Source organism: Geotrypetes seraphini, chromosome 7 (genome assembly GCF_902459505.1).
Source record: "Geotrypetes seraphini chromosome 7, aGeoSer1.1, whole genome shotgun sequence".
NCBI lineage: Eukaryota > Metazoa > Chordata > Amphibia > Gymnophiona > Dermophiidae > Geotrypetes > Geotrypetes seraphini.
The window spans coordinates 171934554-171953759 of NC_047090.1; the positions used below are offsets into that span (position 1 = coordinate 171934554).

At 42.3% G+C, this 19206-nt stretch overlaps 1 protein-coding gene across 2 annotated transcripts in view; it reads left to right on the forward strand.

The window, feature by feature from the left end:
• Positions 1–434: 434 nt before the first annotated feature.
• The window catches only part of SERPINA10 (serpin family A member 10), a 48548-nt gene continuing 29776 nt past the window's right edge, over positions 435–19206 (forward strand). The window contains exons 1-2 of one of the 2 annotated variants that reach the window (XM_033950762.1): positions 435–557; positions 16406–17134. In XM_033950762.1, the coding sequence (XP_033806653.1) occupies positions 16447–17134 (688 nt within the window). In that variant the 5' untranslated portion in view covers positions 435–557; positions 16406–16446. Of the gene's footprint in view, positions 558–6032; positions 6074–16405; positions 17135–19206 lie in introns of those variants that run through there. The other variant, XM_033950763.1, reaches the window with a different exon arrangement.

Genomic DNA, 19206 nt, shown 5'->3' on the forward strand with positions numbered 1-19206 from the left:
CTACTTAGTAGCTTCATCGCATGCCCCCTAGTCCTAGTATTTTTGGAAAGAGTAAACAAGCGATTCACATCTACCCTTTCCACTCCATTCAGTATTTTATAGACCTCTATCATGTCACCCCTGAGCTGGCTCTTCTCTTTTATTTATTTATAATTTCAAATGAAATACGCAAGAATCCACTTGTTACAGCAATACGGTGTACCATTTAAACAGCAAGGAAAACAATTAGTATAACCAAAAAATATCAAAAGAAAAAAACTATGTATAGAAAGCTGAAGAACCCTTATTCAATATTTAGAACGTTTTTAAATCTCCTTCTTAGGCCTCAATTAACAATAATGAGAAACAAGAAATGAATGAGACAAGGAGGTCTCCATTCATTAAACAAATCACACAATAATCTGAGGCAAAGACTTAATGTGACCCACAGCCCAATTTTCCGCAGCCTTTTATATCAATTAATTAATAACTTTCTTTGTGTCCAAAAAGGGTCGAAGCTGTTCTGGTGCCAAAAAGACATACTTGGTCCCAGCATATCTTAAAAGGCATTTGCAGGGGTAAGTAACTAAGTAGAAATGTAGCTCCCATTTTTAATACTTCTTCTCACATAGCTAAGAACAACTTCCTACGGTCTTGAGTAGTCTTTGTTACATCTGGGTACATCCAAATTTTTTGACCCATGAAAGAATTCTGAGAAAATTGAAAATAAGCTTTCATAATTGCGTTCAAGTCCTGTTCAAACACGAAGGAAATGATCAAAGTTCGGCGGTATTCAATTTCTTCCTGGGAGCTTTCTAGTATACCTGTTATATTATTTAAATCCATTGATTGGGGAATATCCATTTGATCAGGAGGCAACTTTTCCAAATTCCTAGGCAGGTATTAATTAATTTTATTCACTGGTGGCAAAAGTTCAGATGAGAATTTCAAATTCTCGCTCAAGTATTTTTTTTTTAAAAGTTTCAATTGGTGTAACGAAAACAAGTTTGGGAAAATTCAATATACGCAAATTGAGGCGCCAGTTATAATTCTCCAATTGTTCAATTTTCCTTTGTAGAAAAAGTCTATCTTTTACCACCGTTGATGAAACATTTTGCAATGAGGAAATCTCTTTTTAAATTTTTTCAAATTTTATATTAGTTTCTGTTGAGCTGGCTCTTTTTTTTTTCTTAATTTTTATTTATAAATTTTTGCATTCTTACAATATTTGAATTTTACATATTATATTCAATTAATGCATGAAAATTGTGATTACAAATAATTCATCTTATCTTATAAAATATACCCCTCCCTTTTTTTCATTTCTTATTTCTATATAATATACATTCCCCTCCCCATTCTAATATAATTATTACTCATGTGCTATGAAATCTGATCATTGGAATATCGAGTCAATGGTTCCCAAATTTTCTTAAAATTATAAATATTTCCCTGTTGAAGTGCTATTATTTTTTCCATTTTGTATATGTGACAGACTGAATTCCACCAAAATGTGTAATTTAATTTGGTATAATCCTTCCAATTTTGAGCTTTCCTCATAGGGAGGTCATCCAATCCCTTTTATCATTTTCAACGCCCTTCTCTATACCTTGTCTCATTCCGCTATATTTTTTTGAGATACGACAACCAGAATTGCACACAGTATTCAAGATGTGGCAGGCTATAGAGCGATACAAGGGCATTATAGCATTTCCATCTTTGTTTTTCATTCTTTTCCTGATAATTCCTAACATTCCATATGCTTTCAAGTTTCAAGTTTATTTATTCTTGATGAATCGCCTATATAAATTGCTAGGGGATGTACAATGAAATAACATGTATTAATAAATGAAACAAGTACAATATTAATAGTGACATAAAAAACAAATTTGTTGTTAGTTAAAATATAACACACTTTACAAACTGATTGTAAACCTAATTTTAAAATTATGTGTGGGTAAAACATACAAGACATGTGTGGTTAAGTGGGGGAGTAGTTACAGTTTTTGATAGAAGAGAAGAAACAACATAAAAGGGAAAAACAAAAGGTGGGTAATAATGGCTGTTTAAAAAAAAAAAATTAAAAAATATAAAACTCGGTGATGGTTATAAGATTATCATTTTTTATTAGTCCTAAGCTCCATACGCATCTTTAAAAAGAAAGGTTTTTAGCATTTTTTTAAACAGTGTTAGGTCTTTTAGTTCTCTAATGTGTTGGGGTAAAAGATTCCAAGAATGAGGGGCAATAACTGAGAACATGTCTTGTCTTCTAGTTCCTATCATTTTGATAGAAGGCACTGTAAGGAGATTAGATGAAGATGAACGAAGTGAGCGTGATGTACTATATGGGATAAGCCATCTGTTAATAAATTGGGGTTCATTAAAATTTAAAGCTTTGAACACCAAAAACAGTAATTTGAAGGTGAAACGATGGCTTATAGTCGCCGCTGCACTTTGAGCTGAGAGTTTGAACCTATCCTCAACTATGACCCCTAGGCCTAGATCCTTTACTTGGGCAGTGACCCCTAACACAGAACCCAGCATCACGTAGCTATAGTTCGGGTTCCTCTTCCCCACATGCATCACTTTGCACTTGCTCACATTAAACGTCACCTGCCATTTTGACGCCCAGTCTCACAAGGTCCTCTTGCAATTTTTCACAATCCTCTTGTGATTTAACAACTTTGTGTCATCAGCAAATTTAATGATCTCACCAGTTAGTCCCATCTCTAGATCATTGGTAAATACTGTTAAAAACAGCACTGCCAGCACTTCACCCTTGGGAACCCCATTGAGAACATTGACCATTTAAACCTACGCTTTTATTTCAGCAGTAATTAACACGAATTAAAATTTACAAGCGCAACGTTCGAATCATACGCTATACAGTGGCAAGCATAAATTCTAATGCGTGGATCTCAACAGGGGGCATGAACATGGTAAAGAATATACCTGCTCTGGGTTGAATTTAGGTGGAGGCATCTATACCAGGTTTTGGTTTTGGCGATGCCTACATTTTGGTTGCGTGGCCAGCTACTATTCATATTCTATAAATTGGGCTGAACTATACGGTGTCAGGTCAAAAGCGCGCCGGGACAAAGGCGCGCCCAGACAATTGAGCGCAGCGCTGAGGCACGTGCCGCTCTAAATTACTGTTTTTAGGGCTCCGACGGGGGGGGCGTGGGGGGGGAAGCCCCCCACTTTACTTAATAGACATCGCGCCGCGATGTGGGGGCGTTGTGGGGGGTGTGGGGGGTTGTAACCCCCACATTTTACTGAAAACTTAACTTTTTCCCTGTTTTTAGGGAAAAAGTTCAGTTTACAGTAAAATGTGGAGGGTTACAACCCCCCAAACCCCCCATAACACCGGCGCGATGTCTATTAAGTAAACTGGGGGGGTTCCCCAACAACTGGGGGGTTCCCCAACCCCCCGTCGGAGCCCCTAAAAACTGTAATTTTGTGCGGCGCGCACCTCCGCACTGTGCTCAATTGTCGGCGTGCGCTTTTGTCTTTCGCACCGTTGTCTATGAACCGAACTATACGCATGATTTATAGAATAATGCACCCCGCCCCAAGGACCTCACAGTTCCACCTATGCCTGCCCCATTATGCCCATGCCATGCCCCGGCCCCGCCCCCCTCAGCCTTCTCGTCTCGGTCAGGGAGCGCATCTGCCCAATTGCGAATGCCCCTCCCAACGCACTCTTCTTTTGAAAACCTGGACAAAGTGCCGGGTTTTGAAAAGCCATCCGGACGCCCGGACATGCCCTGTAAAAAGAGGACATCGCAAGGTAAATCTGGAGAGCTGGTAACCCTATAAAAAGTTTGGTAATAAAGTTAAACAGTCTCCATCGAAAGCTATGCACTTAGTCCAGCGAGCTTCCAGTTTTCGTAAGCTATTTTTTTCTATAATATGAAAACACTGGAAACTTGCTGGACTAAGGCCCCATTTTATAAAGCTGAGTTAGGGGTTTTCTTTTTTTTTTTTTTCAAAACAGTTTATTAAATGATAAAGACCGAACAGATCAAGTACAATAACATTTTTCCGGCTACAGAATACAGGAACAAAACAACAGCAAAACACTCAACGAGCAGAGCTCGGTAGAGTCCAGGTTGGGTTCTTAAACCCAGACTCAGCCAAGTCCCACCCAACAAGAGAAGCCACCCCACCCCTCCCCCCTACCACCCCCCATCCCAACCCCCACCCCATTAACCCACTGGCAACACAGGCACCACTGGCTTCTGCAACCGGTTGAGAACTTGGCTTTTAATCAGAGGGGAAAGAGAGTCCAAATAAGGCGCCCAAACGGACAAAAAAAGCTTACTCCGAGGACGAGAAAACCGAGCTGACAAGGACTCCCAGACCATGAGCAGATGGAATTTATTGCGCCAATACCAAAAGGTGGGTGGGGAGTCCTGGAGCCAATGATTGAGAATACATTTCCTACCCACTATATAGCCCTTGCAAATAAGTAAAGAATCTCCAGCAGAGAGCTCACCCAGAAAACCCGTAGCCAAAAAGAGTACCCCCTCCACCTGAGAGGGAAGTGCATAGCCCACCAGGGACTGCAAATAACGAATCTCCAGCCAAAAGGCTAGGGGTTTTCTTTATTGCCGACCACTGCGGTAAAAGCTCCAACGCTCAAAGGAATTCTATGAGGGTCATAGCTTTTACTGCAGCAGCCAACAATAAAAAAAACCCCTAACGCAGCTTTATAAAAGGGGACGTAAGTGTATAGCCATCGATGGAGAGATTATGTTTAACTTGCTTTTTTTTTTTTTTTTTACAAAACTTTCAAACCACCCTCATACATCATATAATGCCCTTTTACCAAATCATGTTAAGTACTTAAAATGCAATCAACTTCTAATGTAGAACCATAGAAACATAGAAAATAGACGGCAGATAAGGGCCACGGCCCATCCAGTCTGCCCACCCTAATGTCCCTCCCCTACCTTTGCCCTGTGAATAGATCCCATGTGCCGATCCCATTTGGCCTTAAAATCAGGCACGCTGCTGGCCTCCATCACCTGTAGTGGAAAACTATTCCAATGATCAACCACCCTTTCAGTGAAAAAGAATTTCCTGGTGTCACCTCGTAGTTTCCCGCCCCTGATTTTCCATGGATGCCCTCTTGTTGTCGTGGGGCCCCTGAAAAAGAAGATATCTTCCTCCGTCTCGATGCGGCCCGTAAGATACTTGAACGTCTCGATCATGTCCCCCCTCTCCCTGCGCTCCTCGAGCGAGTAAAGCTGCAATTTGTCAAGCCTTTCCTCGTATGGGAGATCCTTGAGTCCCGAGACCATCCGGGTGGCCATTCTCTGCACTGACTCCAGCCTCAGTACATCCTTTCGATAATGCGGCCTCCAGAATTGCACACAGTATTCCAGGTGGGGCCTCACCATGGATCTATACAATGGCATAATGACTTCCGCCTTACGGCTGACAAAACCCCTTCGCATGCAACCCATGCAACCGTGTTAAGTGGCTTTGCAGTAATTCAGTATGGTGAGTGGGTGACCTAATGGTCACCAAAGCAGCCAAACTAGACAGACCACTCACCAATTTGCTGTCTTCGACCACAAACTACAAAACCTTCCAAAAAGAAACTAAAACCCTACTCTTCAAAAAAATACATAAAACCTATTTAACGCGACCAGTTCCATCCCAAACTCCATCTACCCACTCTCTACCCATATCTAATCTAATATGTTTCTAATTACCCAACAGGTATCACCTTAAGTTCTCGACAATCCTTATGTAATTCTTATGTAATTCCTACGACAATTCCTTTGTAATGCTACAATTCTTGTAACCTCCTGACAACTCTTATGTAATCCGCCTTGAACCGCAAGGTAATGGCGGAATAGAAATCACTAATGTAATGTAATGTAACTAGAGAATTACCTTTATTTTCAGGTCATTATTATGCTTATAAATTTCCCCACAGGAAACAATGGAAACTCAGACGATTCGTTCCACAACCCCAAAACTTTAATGCAAAATACTATATGTACTTGTATTGCAAGACTTTGCTTGTTTAGAACAGTCACTAACTCCTGCAGCGTCAGAGAGAGAAGAACCATCGGCTCACGTAAGATGATGTGACATGTGTATACTGTATGTACTCGTATTGCAAGACGATGCTTGCATATCAAGTTAAAATTTAATAAAATGTTTGTCTTGCAAAACACTTGCAATCCAAGGTTTTACTGTACTGCCATTGCCTGTGACCTAGAAAGATAAATAATTTAAGTACAAGGGGGATTGGATACAAGGAGATTGCCAGACCCAGGGTCGGAGGGGAGGGATGGTTGGGGGGCATGAAGGGGAGAGAAAAGAGATGGATGAGGAGGAGAGGGAGAGAGAGACAGAAGGAGATAAGAAAGGAAGTGAAATGGACAGATGTTGGACCTGGGGCAGATCCTGCCAATCCAACCTGATCAGCTTCTTTGACTGGGTAACAGGGAAGCTGGATATTGGGGAGTCCCTGGACATCGTGTACCTGGACTTTAGCAAAGCATTCGATAGCGTACCACACCGCAGGTTACTGAGCAAGATGAGTTCTATAGGATTAGGTAACACATTGACGAAATGGGTTGGGAGCTGGCTTGGAGGTAGGCTCCAAAGGGTGGTGGTGAACGGCACCCCCTCCGAAATGACGGAGGTGATTAGTGGAGTACCACAGGGCTCAGTCTTGGGCCCAATCCTATTCAACATCTTTATAAGAGACTTGGCAGAAGGGCTTCGAGGTAAAATAACATTATTCGCTGATGACGCCAAATTGAGTAATGTAGTGGGCAAATGCACAACAGACGAAGATTCAGTGCCCGACAACATGATGCACGACCTACTCCTACTGGAGCGATGGTCTAGGACATGGCAACTCAACTTCAATGCCAAAAAATGCAAAGTTATGCACCTGGGCAGCCAGAACCCATGCAAGTCTTATACCCTTAATGGCGAGATCCTAGCAAAAACGGTAGCAGAACGAGACTTGGGGGTAATCGTCAGTGAGGACATGAAGTCTGCCAATCAAGTGGAGCAGGCTTCGTCCAAGGCAAGACTGGGCTGCATACGAAGGGGTTTCGTCAGTCGTAAGGCGGAAGTCATTATGCCATTGTATAGATCCATGGTGAGGCCCCATCTGGAATACTGTGTGCAATTCTGGAGGCCGCATTATCGCAAGGATGTGCTGAGACTGGAGTCGGTGCAAAGAATGGCCACCCGGATGGTCTCGGGACTCAAGGATCTACCATACGAAAAACGGCTTGACAAATTACAGCTATACTCGCTCGAGGAGCACAGAGAGAGGGGGGACATGATCGAGACTTTCAAGTATCTTACGGGCCGCATCGAGGCGGAGGAAGATATCTTCTTTTTCAAGGGTCCCACGACAACAAGAGGGCATCCGTTGAAAATCAGGGGCGGGAAACTACGAGGTGACACCAGGAAATTCTTTTTCACTGAAAGGGTGGTTGATTGCTGGAATAGTCTTCCACTACAGGTGATTGAGGCCAGCAGCGTGCCTGATTTTAAGGCCAAATGGAATCGGCACATGGGATCTATTCACAGGGCAAAGGTAGGGGAGGGACATTAAGGTGAGCAGACTAGATGGGCCGTGGGCCCTTATCTGCCGTCTATTTCTATGTTTCTATGTTTCTATGAGGTGAGGGAGAGAGAGAGAAAAAATGGACAGTGGGACAGAAGGAGGGAAGAAAGGAAGTGACATGCACAGAATGTTGGGCCTGGGAGTGAGTGAGTGAGAGAGAGAGGTTGGACAATGGTTGGACAGGAGGGAGGTAAGAGAGATGTTGGAACTAGGGGCAGAAGAGAGATGAGGTGCATGTGGTGATCTGCAGGCCCTAGGTTTCAGGCAGCTGAAGTTTGACCTCCACTCAAAACATTTGAGTAGCCCTGCAGTAGGGTCATGTACCACTGTGTATCAATAGTTAATTAGTAACAGCAATATTTAGATTAATTCTCTACACTTTGGAATTGCAAATATTTGCTGAAGACCTACCATGAAGGACAGTAGCCTTTCACTTTTTAAAATATTTATGTAGAGAGTGAGCAAAGTAAGGAAAGAGGAGGCAGAGAGGTAAGAATTAACTTTTTAGCAACAAAACCCTAATTGTGATTCATTTTAAATTTATACCTGGAATTTGGGAGGAAGTGCGGTAAGTATTTGCAAAATATCTCTATTTTATATATAATGTCATCTAACGATTACAAAAAAAAAAAAAAGCAGTAACTGATTTAAGAATACATTAACTGTATGAAGCTTTGGACAACACTAATTCTAAATCTTAAATATACTTATCACAAAATAACAGATTGTCTTATAATTATGCAATGTTACCTTTAGCATTTGAAATTTAAAGCTTTATAGCTTCTACATCAAAGACAAAAGTGTTCAAAGTGCTTGAGGGCTATTTTAACGCAGTAAATCATTTTAGGAAAGATTTAGTAGGAAAATAAATAATTTCACATCTAACAAATTTTTACTTAACAGTAGGTAGAAAATACAAATTAGCCTGTCAGGCAGTGAAGACCCTAAGTCACAGTTTAGTCATTAAAACCAAACTTAAAACAACATTTACAAATGAAGTTGGGTTTCTCTTGGCTGTGTTCAAATGGCGTAGCTCAGAGATAACATGTTGACCTTAGTTCTATCATGATGTTCATTTAGGGCTCCTTTTACAAAGGTGCGCTAGCGTTTTTAGCGTACGCACCGGATTAGCATGCGCTATAGCGCACGCTAGCCAAAAAATTACCGCCTGCTCAAGAGGAGGCGGTAGCGGCTAGTGTGTGCGGCATTTTAGCGCACGCTATTCCACGCGTTAAGGCCCTAACGCACCTTTGTAAAAGTAGCCCATAGTCTTCTTTTTATGGGGGGATATGCGTGTTTTTAATTATGATGATTATTTTATGCATTTTATTTACTTTGCTTGCTTTACAAGTTTTTTTTGTACATACACACATTGATATTGTTTTTTTAATTGACCCCCGATGCAGGCGTTCTGCCAAAACACTGTCCGTGTCAGGTCCCTCATTAAAATCTGGCTGCAAACCCACTCTTGGAAGCCCATTGGGCTTGGTTTTCTGTTTTACGGTTGCCTGTTTTGTACCATTAAAAGCACATTAGGGCTTAACCCAAGGGTGGGCAAACTTTTTGACTCGTGGGCCACAATCAAATCTTAAATTTGACAGAGGGGCCGGACCAAGAGCATCCCCCTGTGCAGCAGAACTCTTGCCCAGCTTCCATCCTTCCCTCCCATCTCTCGTGCAGCAGAACCCTTGAGCACCTGCCCCGCTGCGCAGCCAAACCCTCCATCCTTCCTTCCCATCCTAACCCCGCCAACCGCGAGCCCTACATACCTCCTTCCAGAGCAGCACCAGGCCAGCAGCACTCTAAACAGGCTACTTCGTGGCTTTCTCTGGTCTGGGCCTTCTGTGTGCTGTGTTACTGATGACATCAATAGTGATACGGCAGAGGGAATTCCCCGACAAGAGAAGGCCGCGAAGCAGCCTGCTTAGAGTGCTGCCGGCTTGGTGCTGCTCTGGAGGAAGGTATGTAGGGTCGCAGTCGGCAGGGTTCGGATGGTCAGCGGGCTGGATTAAAAAACTAAACAGGCCATGTCTGGCTTAACACCCTTTAGTAAAAGTACCTTTTAATTATTTTGTTTGCTCATTAGTTATTATAGTTGTAAGCTTCTTTCTCATTTAGGGACCTGTTCATGAAAGTGCAGTAAGCTTCTACACATACCAGAAAACATAATGTGTGGTACTCCTAAGTATAAAGCCCTTGTGGTAAAGGCAGGGGACCTATAGGGGAGCATCTATTCTTCATTTACAGTGAAAGGTCACTTGGACACACAAAGTCAGAGGCGTAAAGAAAGTACAAGAGGTTTATTACAGCATGCTGGACTCTAGTGCAGTGAACGGCCTGCCTACTAGAGTGTTAGAAACAGGAAATGCACGGACTTTTATGCCCTTTTCACTAAACATATGCAAGCTAATACATGCAAAAACTACAATTTTCATTTGTTACTTCTATAACTTTTCTACAATTATTATTGGTCCTAAGCCAGCACTTATGATAGGTTCAGGGCTACAACTTATAGTTCTATAGGAAACTAGCTCATTTCTCTGCTTATCTAAATCTTACAGTTCTAAATGTTACATGTACAGGAGGGTAGGGTACATCATGGCTCAAACTCTTATCTATTTAGCTTACAATGTGGTAAGGTAGGGACATACATTTTAGGCAGATGAGGTCAGTAGATTGTACACTGTTTTCAGCTATGTAGGCCAGAGCAATATTTTAAATAACAGTTAACCATTTCATGACCCTACATTAGCACAGAACAGACTTTTACCATGCGACACGTTACATGCACCGGCAAATAGCACAGGCCTTCACATTGTCTGCCGAGCTATGTAATATAGGGAATGGAGTTTTTATATACCGCTTGGACAAGGAATATTATGCGGTTTACAATCAGATACTCAAGCATTTTCCCTATATGTCCTGGTGGGCTCAAAGTCTATCTATTGTACCTGGGGCAGTGAAGGATTAAGTTACTTGACAGGGTCACAAGGAGCAGCATAGGATTTGAACCCACAACCTCAGGGTGCTGAGGCTGTAGCTCTAACCACTGTGCCACACTCTCCTCACAAGACATATGCTGTTATGGCAGCACAATTCAATCCCCTCAAACATAACCCCGCTCACAGCATTCCCCCGATCAGAACGCCTGCAAAAGCAACTTCCAATCCAGGAGGGGGCCTTGTTAGAGAAACTCCTGATTCTGACCCCACCCCAAAAGTGATCCCCTCAGTCCAGACTCTCCCCAATAAGTACTGCTTTCCAATGCAACCTCTACTCGCAATAGCCCCCCCCCCCCCCCAAACTATACCCTAAGTCAGTTTCTCTCAAACTTTCTCAAGCCAGGGCACACTAAATTAAATAAAAATCCCAGTAATTCTACACATTCATTGTGACACGTGAAAAGTGTTCAGTGTCCTTGTCTCCTGCAGTAGAGCCGCTTAGAGAACAAACTCGGGGCCATCATGTTATTTTTCTCTCTACTAGATCTTATCTTTTAATATGCTCTTATGGTGCTATAACTATATATCTCTTTTTGAAGCGGCTCGCAGGATTACATGTGCTTTAAGTGCTCTGGGTGCTTCAATAACTCAGTTGGTTTTCATAATACTGTTGCTCCCCAACTCAGACCTGAGTTTCACCCGTGAAGGCTTCCTCAGGAGGAGGATTCACTAGAAAGCAATAAAATATTCTTTAAAGTCAACCCAACATTGGTAATTGCACATACCACCCCTTGTCAGGGCAGGATTAATTCATCGAGGGCCCCTAGGCACATAAGTACACTGGGCCCCCCTGCCCCGCCCCACCCCACCGTGCGCCCAGGCGGAAACAGGAAGCTGTGTCAGAGGGAAGCTTTGGGCAAGCAGCACCACTTGCACAATTACAGTTCCCGTTGCCTTTCTTATCTGCGTTGCTTGCTTGTCTTACTTTCTGTCGATGGGGGGAGGGGCCATGTTTCCTATCGGGGGGGGGGGGCCCGCGTTGCCGATCGATGCTGGAGGGGCCCATCGCCGTTTGGAAAAAACAATGTTGATTCCCTCCTTCATCGGGCCCCCCCCCGACCATTTCGGGCCCTAGGCAAGTGCCTACTTGGTTATTCCTGCCCTGCCCCTTGTGCGCCTGAACTAAATGCTCAAATGGAAAACAGCTTTGTCACACAATCCAAATATAAATATATGTTCTACATACACTGATTCAGCTACGTACAGGATCATGACCAACAGAAATCCTTGGACCAAGTAATTTTACTCCTTACTATGACTTGGGAACGAGCAACCCACGCAGTATTTTCTCTCTTCTTGGCGCCGCAAAACTTTAAACAAGCCGCCACAGTGCGGCATTGCGAGAGAGAAAAAAGCTCGCTGTTGAAAACTACTTCAATTTAAACGCACCGATTGGAAAAATTATGCTAGATTAAACTTCAGGAAATTATAACTGAGTGGTATTGGTAGTCACTATACAATAAAAATCAATACTCCACTCGTATGAAACGATCTATATTCTGTCAGTCATTCTTATATTCTTCTTAAACCAGTTGATTAATCATGTGTTGACTATTTTTTAAGCATTTTTTTTAAAGCACACTGTTTATGCAGGAAAAGGCCTCATTGTTAAGGATTTCTACGCTTATACTCTCATCGACATTCACTGTCAGCGTAGATATAGTCCGAATGTATACTCCATACTACAATCGCTGGCCAAAAACCTGCTTAGTGCATTTTTACTATTAGTCTTTAACTATTTTTAACCTATTTTATCTTTTTTTCTTAATTGTAACTTGTGATTAATATATTCAACACTGGAGCTCTGAATACAGACCACTTCACAGTTTGAAAAACTAACAGAGGTTTACCTATCTTTACTGTTTGTAGTTGTTCAGTTTTCAATCATAGATTTCATTTACTGTGTGCCATCACAAACTACCGGAACCAGGACCGGAGCTGTTCCCTGCTCTCGGAGCTGGAACTGGAGCCGATGCGGCCGGCGTTTCGTGGACCACTAGTTTGTCCACTGCTTCAGGGCCAATTTTAGGGCACAATAGTATTGCCTCCTTATCTTCTGTCAGAAATTTTTCAAATATATAAGAATGAGTGACAGAATATAGATCATTTCATATGAGTGGAGTATTGATTTTTATTGGATAGATTAAACTAAACCTTTTGGTGGACAAATGTATGTAATACATACAAATATGAGAAAATGAATGCTGAATGTTTGGGATATAGTGTTTTATTTAACAAAGTGTGGGGTCCATTGGCTTTATTTGCTGATTCACATTAAGAGTTTTTGTTGGGTTTTTTTTCTAAGTTTTATCATTATACATCCGGGAGGGGGAAGGGCGGGAGGTAATTGAAAAAAAAAATGTATTAAATCTTCGTTTCAATTGAAATAAAGTTACTTGGTATTATCAATATTTGATGGAAGGGTGGGTGGGTAAAGTTATGGTTTTTATATTAATTGTATGAAATGGTGTATTCTATGAAAAATTGTTCTGTATTTAATCAAATGTAATACACTGTTGCAGTTTATAAAATAATAAAATTTAAGAAAAAAAAAAAATTTAAACGCACCGATGACGCACCCGGCGTGAACCGTATTTGCAACTGAGGGCTATTATTTTATTAGTATTAACTACCCACATGTGTATTCAAGAAAATGGAGTGTGAAACAAGGCGCTTTTCTAGACGAGAGAAAATAAAGGTGGCGAAACAGGGAAGCGCGTCCAAAGTTAGATCTACCTTCTAAACTCTTTATGTAACTAACTGAAGAAAGGAAGCAAGTAGAGAGAAGCCCCTATCTGTCACAGTGGCGGCGGCGGACTGGGGGAAAGGAAGGAGGGAGGCTTTTTTTTGCGCGGCAGGGAGGGAAGGAGGTAGGCAGGCTGGCAAGCAGGCTGGCTTTGGCGCGGCAGGGAGAGAGGGAGGGAGGTAGACTGGCAGGCAGGCTGGATTCAGGGGTGGGGGTGGGGGGTGGGACAAAGTCTGGAAGGCAGTGAGGGGGACATGGGAAGGAAGCACTGGGAGCACTAAGGACATGGGAAGGAGGCACTGGGGGCACTAGGGACATAGGAAGGAGGCACTGAGGGCACTAAGGACCTCTATTTGACCAGAGATGACTCACCTACTCATTAAACCCACTGTATATGTGTTTAAACCCCTCGATTCTAAAGTCTTTGTTCTTTCCGTTGAAGTGTCAAAGAAATGTTGCCCCCTCTCGTTGACATTATTTGAAACAATCCCAAAAATGGCAAGTCTCCCTCTCTATTACCTTCATTTACCCAATGTTCCACTAAAGGTGCCTGTAGGTGCTTATGTCTTAGGCAGCTCAAGTGTTCCGCACCATGTATTTTAATGGGGCGTTTTGTTTGCCCAATATAATATAAACTGCATGGGCAACTAATACAGTACACCACTTGGGCAGAATTACAATCAGTATGATAATGTAACATATAGTATCTGTCTGTTCCTGGTATTAGTACTTTTTCAGTTTGTAATTCATATTCATATTTGCAACTAGTCTTTAAGCCCGTTACATTAACGGGTGCTAGAATAGATGTGTGTGTGTGTCTGTCTTTCTCTCTCTCTCTCCTTGACCGCTTTCTGTCTCTCTCTTTCCTCGGCACCCCTTGCCTGCTCCCCCTATCCAGCAGTAGCCCTTCTCCCTTCCTTTTACCTCCCATGTGTCCAGCAGCACCCCTTCCCTGTTCCCCCTGTCTAGCAGCACCCCTTCTCCCTTCGTTTTACCTCCCCCCCTATCCAGCTGCACCTCTTACCTGTTCTCCCTGTCCAGCAGTAGGCCTTCTCCTTTCCGTGCTCCCCCTATCCAGCATCCCTCCAAAGCAGCCCCCTTTTCCTCTCTCCCTCCACTTCTTACCAGCATGGGACACAAGATTGTTGTCTGCCCCCCCCCCCAGTGCACCCCTCCCCCCCAAAAGCAGCCCCTTTCCCTCTCCCCCTCCACTTCTTACCAGCATGGGACACAAGATTGCTGTCTGCCCCCCCAGCACACCCCTCCCCCCAAAGCAGCCCCTTTCCCTCTCCCCCTCCACTTCTTAACAGCATGACACAAACTGCCGCTTCTTACCACCTTGCAGTGCAGTGGGACACCTCACAGTCATTGCTGACACAAACCGCCACTGAATTCTAAGCTGCACGCACCGCAAGCCCGCCTCCAATCGAATTCGGCACGGAGGCACACATCACGCTGTCAGGGAACACAACGTTATAAGTGCGCATGCGTGTTTAGGGGTTTTATTATAGAGGATGACCACACACATGGTGATCTGGGTCCCGCACATCCTCTGTTCTGTCTTGCCTAGTTATTCACTCACCTATGTTATTGCCCCATGTGTGAGCAAAGTTTGGATATCTATGGAAATGTGGGTGCACCTGTAATATAGGACAATATTTACACATGATATCTCTGATGATTCGGGAATCTCGTCTGTGCAGCAATAAGGTATCTCCTGCCTTGCTGGTTTGTGTATAAATTGCCATTCCCGATGGCTCTTTTTTAAAAATTATATTTCTTTATTGAATTTCAAATTATATTAACAAGCAAGCATAGCATTATATATCAAAGAAAATTAATTTTTCTAACATCACTTAACGTAATGTAAAGAAAGAAATTGAATACAGTGGTACCTTGGATTACGAGCATAATCCGTTCCAGGAGCATGCTCGTAATCCAAAATGCTCGTTTATCAAAGCGAGTTTCCCCATAGGAAATAATGGAAACTCGCTTTGATACGTTCCCACCCCCCACCCCCGATAACCGGCATCGCCCCCCCCCCCCCGCTCGCAAAGGCCCCCTCGCTCCAACCGGCACTCCCCCACCGCGCGAACTGGCCCCCCCCCCCGCCAGTACAACTTAAATTTACCCACTTCCCCGTCTAGCACCAGCACCGGCACGCAGGCACAGCTCTTGTGCCTAGAAGATCTTCTGGCTTCCGGCTTCGGTTCATAGACAAAGCGCGCCTTTATCCCGGCGCGCTTTTGACCTGACACCTCCGGCTTCTGCCTGCCTGCCTTGAGCATGCATCTGCGCATGCTCAAGGATTTCTATTCTCCCTCTCGTCGGAGTGATAACGTTGTAAAGCAGTCAAAATTTTGGAACGCTTAATCGGAGAAGTGATGCCCCCTACATTCCAAGAAGTGAGCCTAAATGGGTTACTCATCTACCAGGTAAGTAAGGAAAAAGCATAGAACAGATATAAGTGCAGAGGAGAACCCCAGGAGCCCAGCCTTCCCCAAGGGCCACAAATACCAAACCATACACTCTGCTGTGACTTACAATGACGGAATAGAAAAACCCAGCAAACTCCACCCAAAAAGGACTGAAGGAGGACTGTCCTACCACCCAACCCAAATCCATCCCAACTTCCCCCCTATTAAAACTACCCCCCCTCTCCAACCATACCCTCAAAATCCGTTCCACCCCACCTTAGCAGACTGGAGCGACGGAGTCACTCGTAGATGTAACAGGACCTCCATCCCCCCCCCCCCCCTCCGGCTACAAGCAGAAACCCAAGCAAAATCCAGGCCAGACACCACAAACAAGACCCACACACTCACACCAAGGAAGCGGACCCCCTACAATCACAAACCCTCCACCCCAACCTCACAAAAAAACAACAACCCAGAGGCAGAAAAACGACAACAAGTTAGTTAATCAGTGCATTCAGCATTAGGAGAATATAATTCATGATTCAGGCTGCCATCTGTAAACCTTTATGCCTGGCAGGAAACCAATGCTGAGAAAATGTCATATACAGAATGATTGACTTTATTATTGTTTTCACTTTTTTCCAATTAGAAAGACGTGTCTTGCTGTGTTGAAGCTCCAACTGTGACAGAATGAAAGGAGAAATCTTCTTCCTTATTTTACTTCCATTGTGCATTGAAAGAAGCATTTCCTCCACCAACATCAATTCTCCAAACAAAGGTGGCAATGATGATCTTTCACAAAGTAACCACACATCTCACAATGCAACGCAGAAAGAAAACATTTCTTATGAGGCCCAACAGCAGCCGACTATTTCTAACGTCATCAAAAAGATGACAGATTTTGAACTCAGTCTCTACAGAACCATAGCAAAAAAACATGATGAGAACATCATTATTTGTCCATTCGGCATATTTTTTACCTTTGCTTCCTTGATGATGGGTACCAAAGGATCGACATACAGAGAAATTCTCCAGGCCCTCAACCTCCATCTGTTCAACACCACTGACAAACCTCATGCATTGCCCTCCATTTTTAGAATGCTTCAAGATAGCATCACAAAGAATGAAGACTTAGTTCTTGAACAAGGCAGCGTTTCTTTTGTACATGAGGATTTCCCAGTCAAGGACTCTTTCCTGAATGTGAGCCTGCAGTATTTCGATATGGAGTTCTCAAACTTGGACTTCCAAAATTCTCCAAAAGCAAAGGAAGTCATAAACAATTACATTAAGAACAAAACGAAAGGAATGATTCCTAAACTTTTTGATGAGATTGATCCACAAACCAAATTCATTCTTGCCAATTATATTCTCTTTAACGGTAACACCATTTATTTATGCTAATTGGTACCTGTGTGGAGCCCACTAGCATAGTAAGTCAAATGAAAGACACATCGTAGATATAGGAACTAGATTTCACGATGGTCAATGAAAGACATAGCAGTGATGAAACTAGCGCCTTTACAGTTTCAATTAAACCTATTTATCTGGATAACTTATCTGCTCAATAGTGGCACTTTTCCTCCATCTGGAGGTCATATCATCGTAACCCAATTCCCAAGGCTCCTAAGGGATCTGTATCTTTGGTGGCTAATTATAGACCCATTTCGTCAATCCCATTCTTTATAAAATTTATGGAAGGTTTAGTAAATAACCAACTGTTGAATTATTTGGAACACTTTTCCATTTTGCATGGATCAGTCAGGATTTAGACCATCATATAGTACAGAGACAGTTCTGCATTCACTAGTTGATAATTTATGTAATCTTTTCAGTAAGGGTGTTAGTGCTCTGATCTTCAGCTGGACTTAAGCAGTGTGTTCGACCCTGTGGATCATGATAAACTATTGGAATGTCTGGATGCTATAGGCATACGTGGCCAAGTTTTGAAATGGTTTGAAGGCTTTCTTAAATCTAGAACTTACTAAGTAAAGCTCAATAATGAGTTTTCAAAAAGCTGGAATAACCCTTGTGAAGTACCCCAGGGGTCTCCTTTGTCTCCATTGCTTAACATTTATTTGGCCTCTTTAGGCAATAAATTTCCCAGTTCAAAATAAAATTATTTAGTTATGCAGACGACATCACTGTTTTAATTCCTGTACATACTTCTTTTTATTTTTGTAAATCTTTATTGATTTTCAAACTTTAACAGTGCAATACAATTAATTTAATCATAAACACTACACAGAACGCACATTAAATACACAAATAATTCAGAAACAATCATTTTCTTCCTCCTCCTCCCCATAACTAATACAAGAAGAAGTACATATTTAATTTCAATAATGCAGATAATTAAGTATAGCAAACCAGAATACACTCCCCTCCCCCCACCCAACCACCCTAGATGTGTAAGGAAATCTAATAAAAGGAAAGGCACACGACAGTTATTGTGACTCAATAAATGCAGTCAATGGGCTCCACACCATTTTGAATGCGTTACTATATCCCAAATATTCCGCGTTCATTCTTTCATACTTGTAACTGGAAAATAGGTTTGCCCACCAGAAAGTGTAATTCAGTTGATCATAACTCTTCCAGTTATGTGTAACCATCTGGATGGCTATTCCCGTCATTATCAAGAAAAGCCGGCTTTTACGTCGATCCAAAGAAGGTTTAATATGTAATAGAGTAACACAAATTATGGCTTCATAAGTCATTGATATCAATGACCTAAGTCATTGATATCGATGACCTAAGTACAACATTGATTTGTCCCCAAATTGACTTCCAGAAATTAAGTATCAGTGGACAATAATACAACAGATGATCCAAAGTTCCTATATCACTATGACAATGCCAGCATCTATTAGACTTAGAAATGTCTATCTTTTGTAAACGAACTGGGGTCCAAAAAATCCTGTGTAACAAGAAAAACCAAGTTTGTCTCATAGATGCTGACGCTGTACATTTTAACCTCCAAGTCTAAATTCGTGGCCAACGAGTGCAGAAATATACTGTTTTATCTCGATGCTCCCAATGTCTCTAAGACTATTTTGGGGGGTTTTATTCAAAATTTCCAAAATTAATTTATACCGCCGGGCAGCCTGATGTCCTAATAAATCTGTCTGGTAACATAGGATCTGCAAGCTATAATAAGTTTTTAAGTTATGCCAATCAGGGAACCCACTCTGAATAGCCTGCATCAACTGCAACCACCTATAATTTTGAGATTTTAAAATACCAAATGATTGTTGCAGTCATGAAAAATCAAGTAGTTTCCCATTAGATATAACATCATCTAATGTACGAATACCTGCTTGCATCCAATTCTTCCAGGAGATCCCAGTACCGCCTTGGGGTTTAGCCATAGGGACTGAAATGTAGATTTCATTAACGAAATATCTGTTAATTTATCAATAAATTTCAATGTTTTCCACGTGTCTAAAAGAA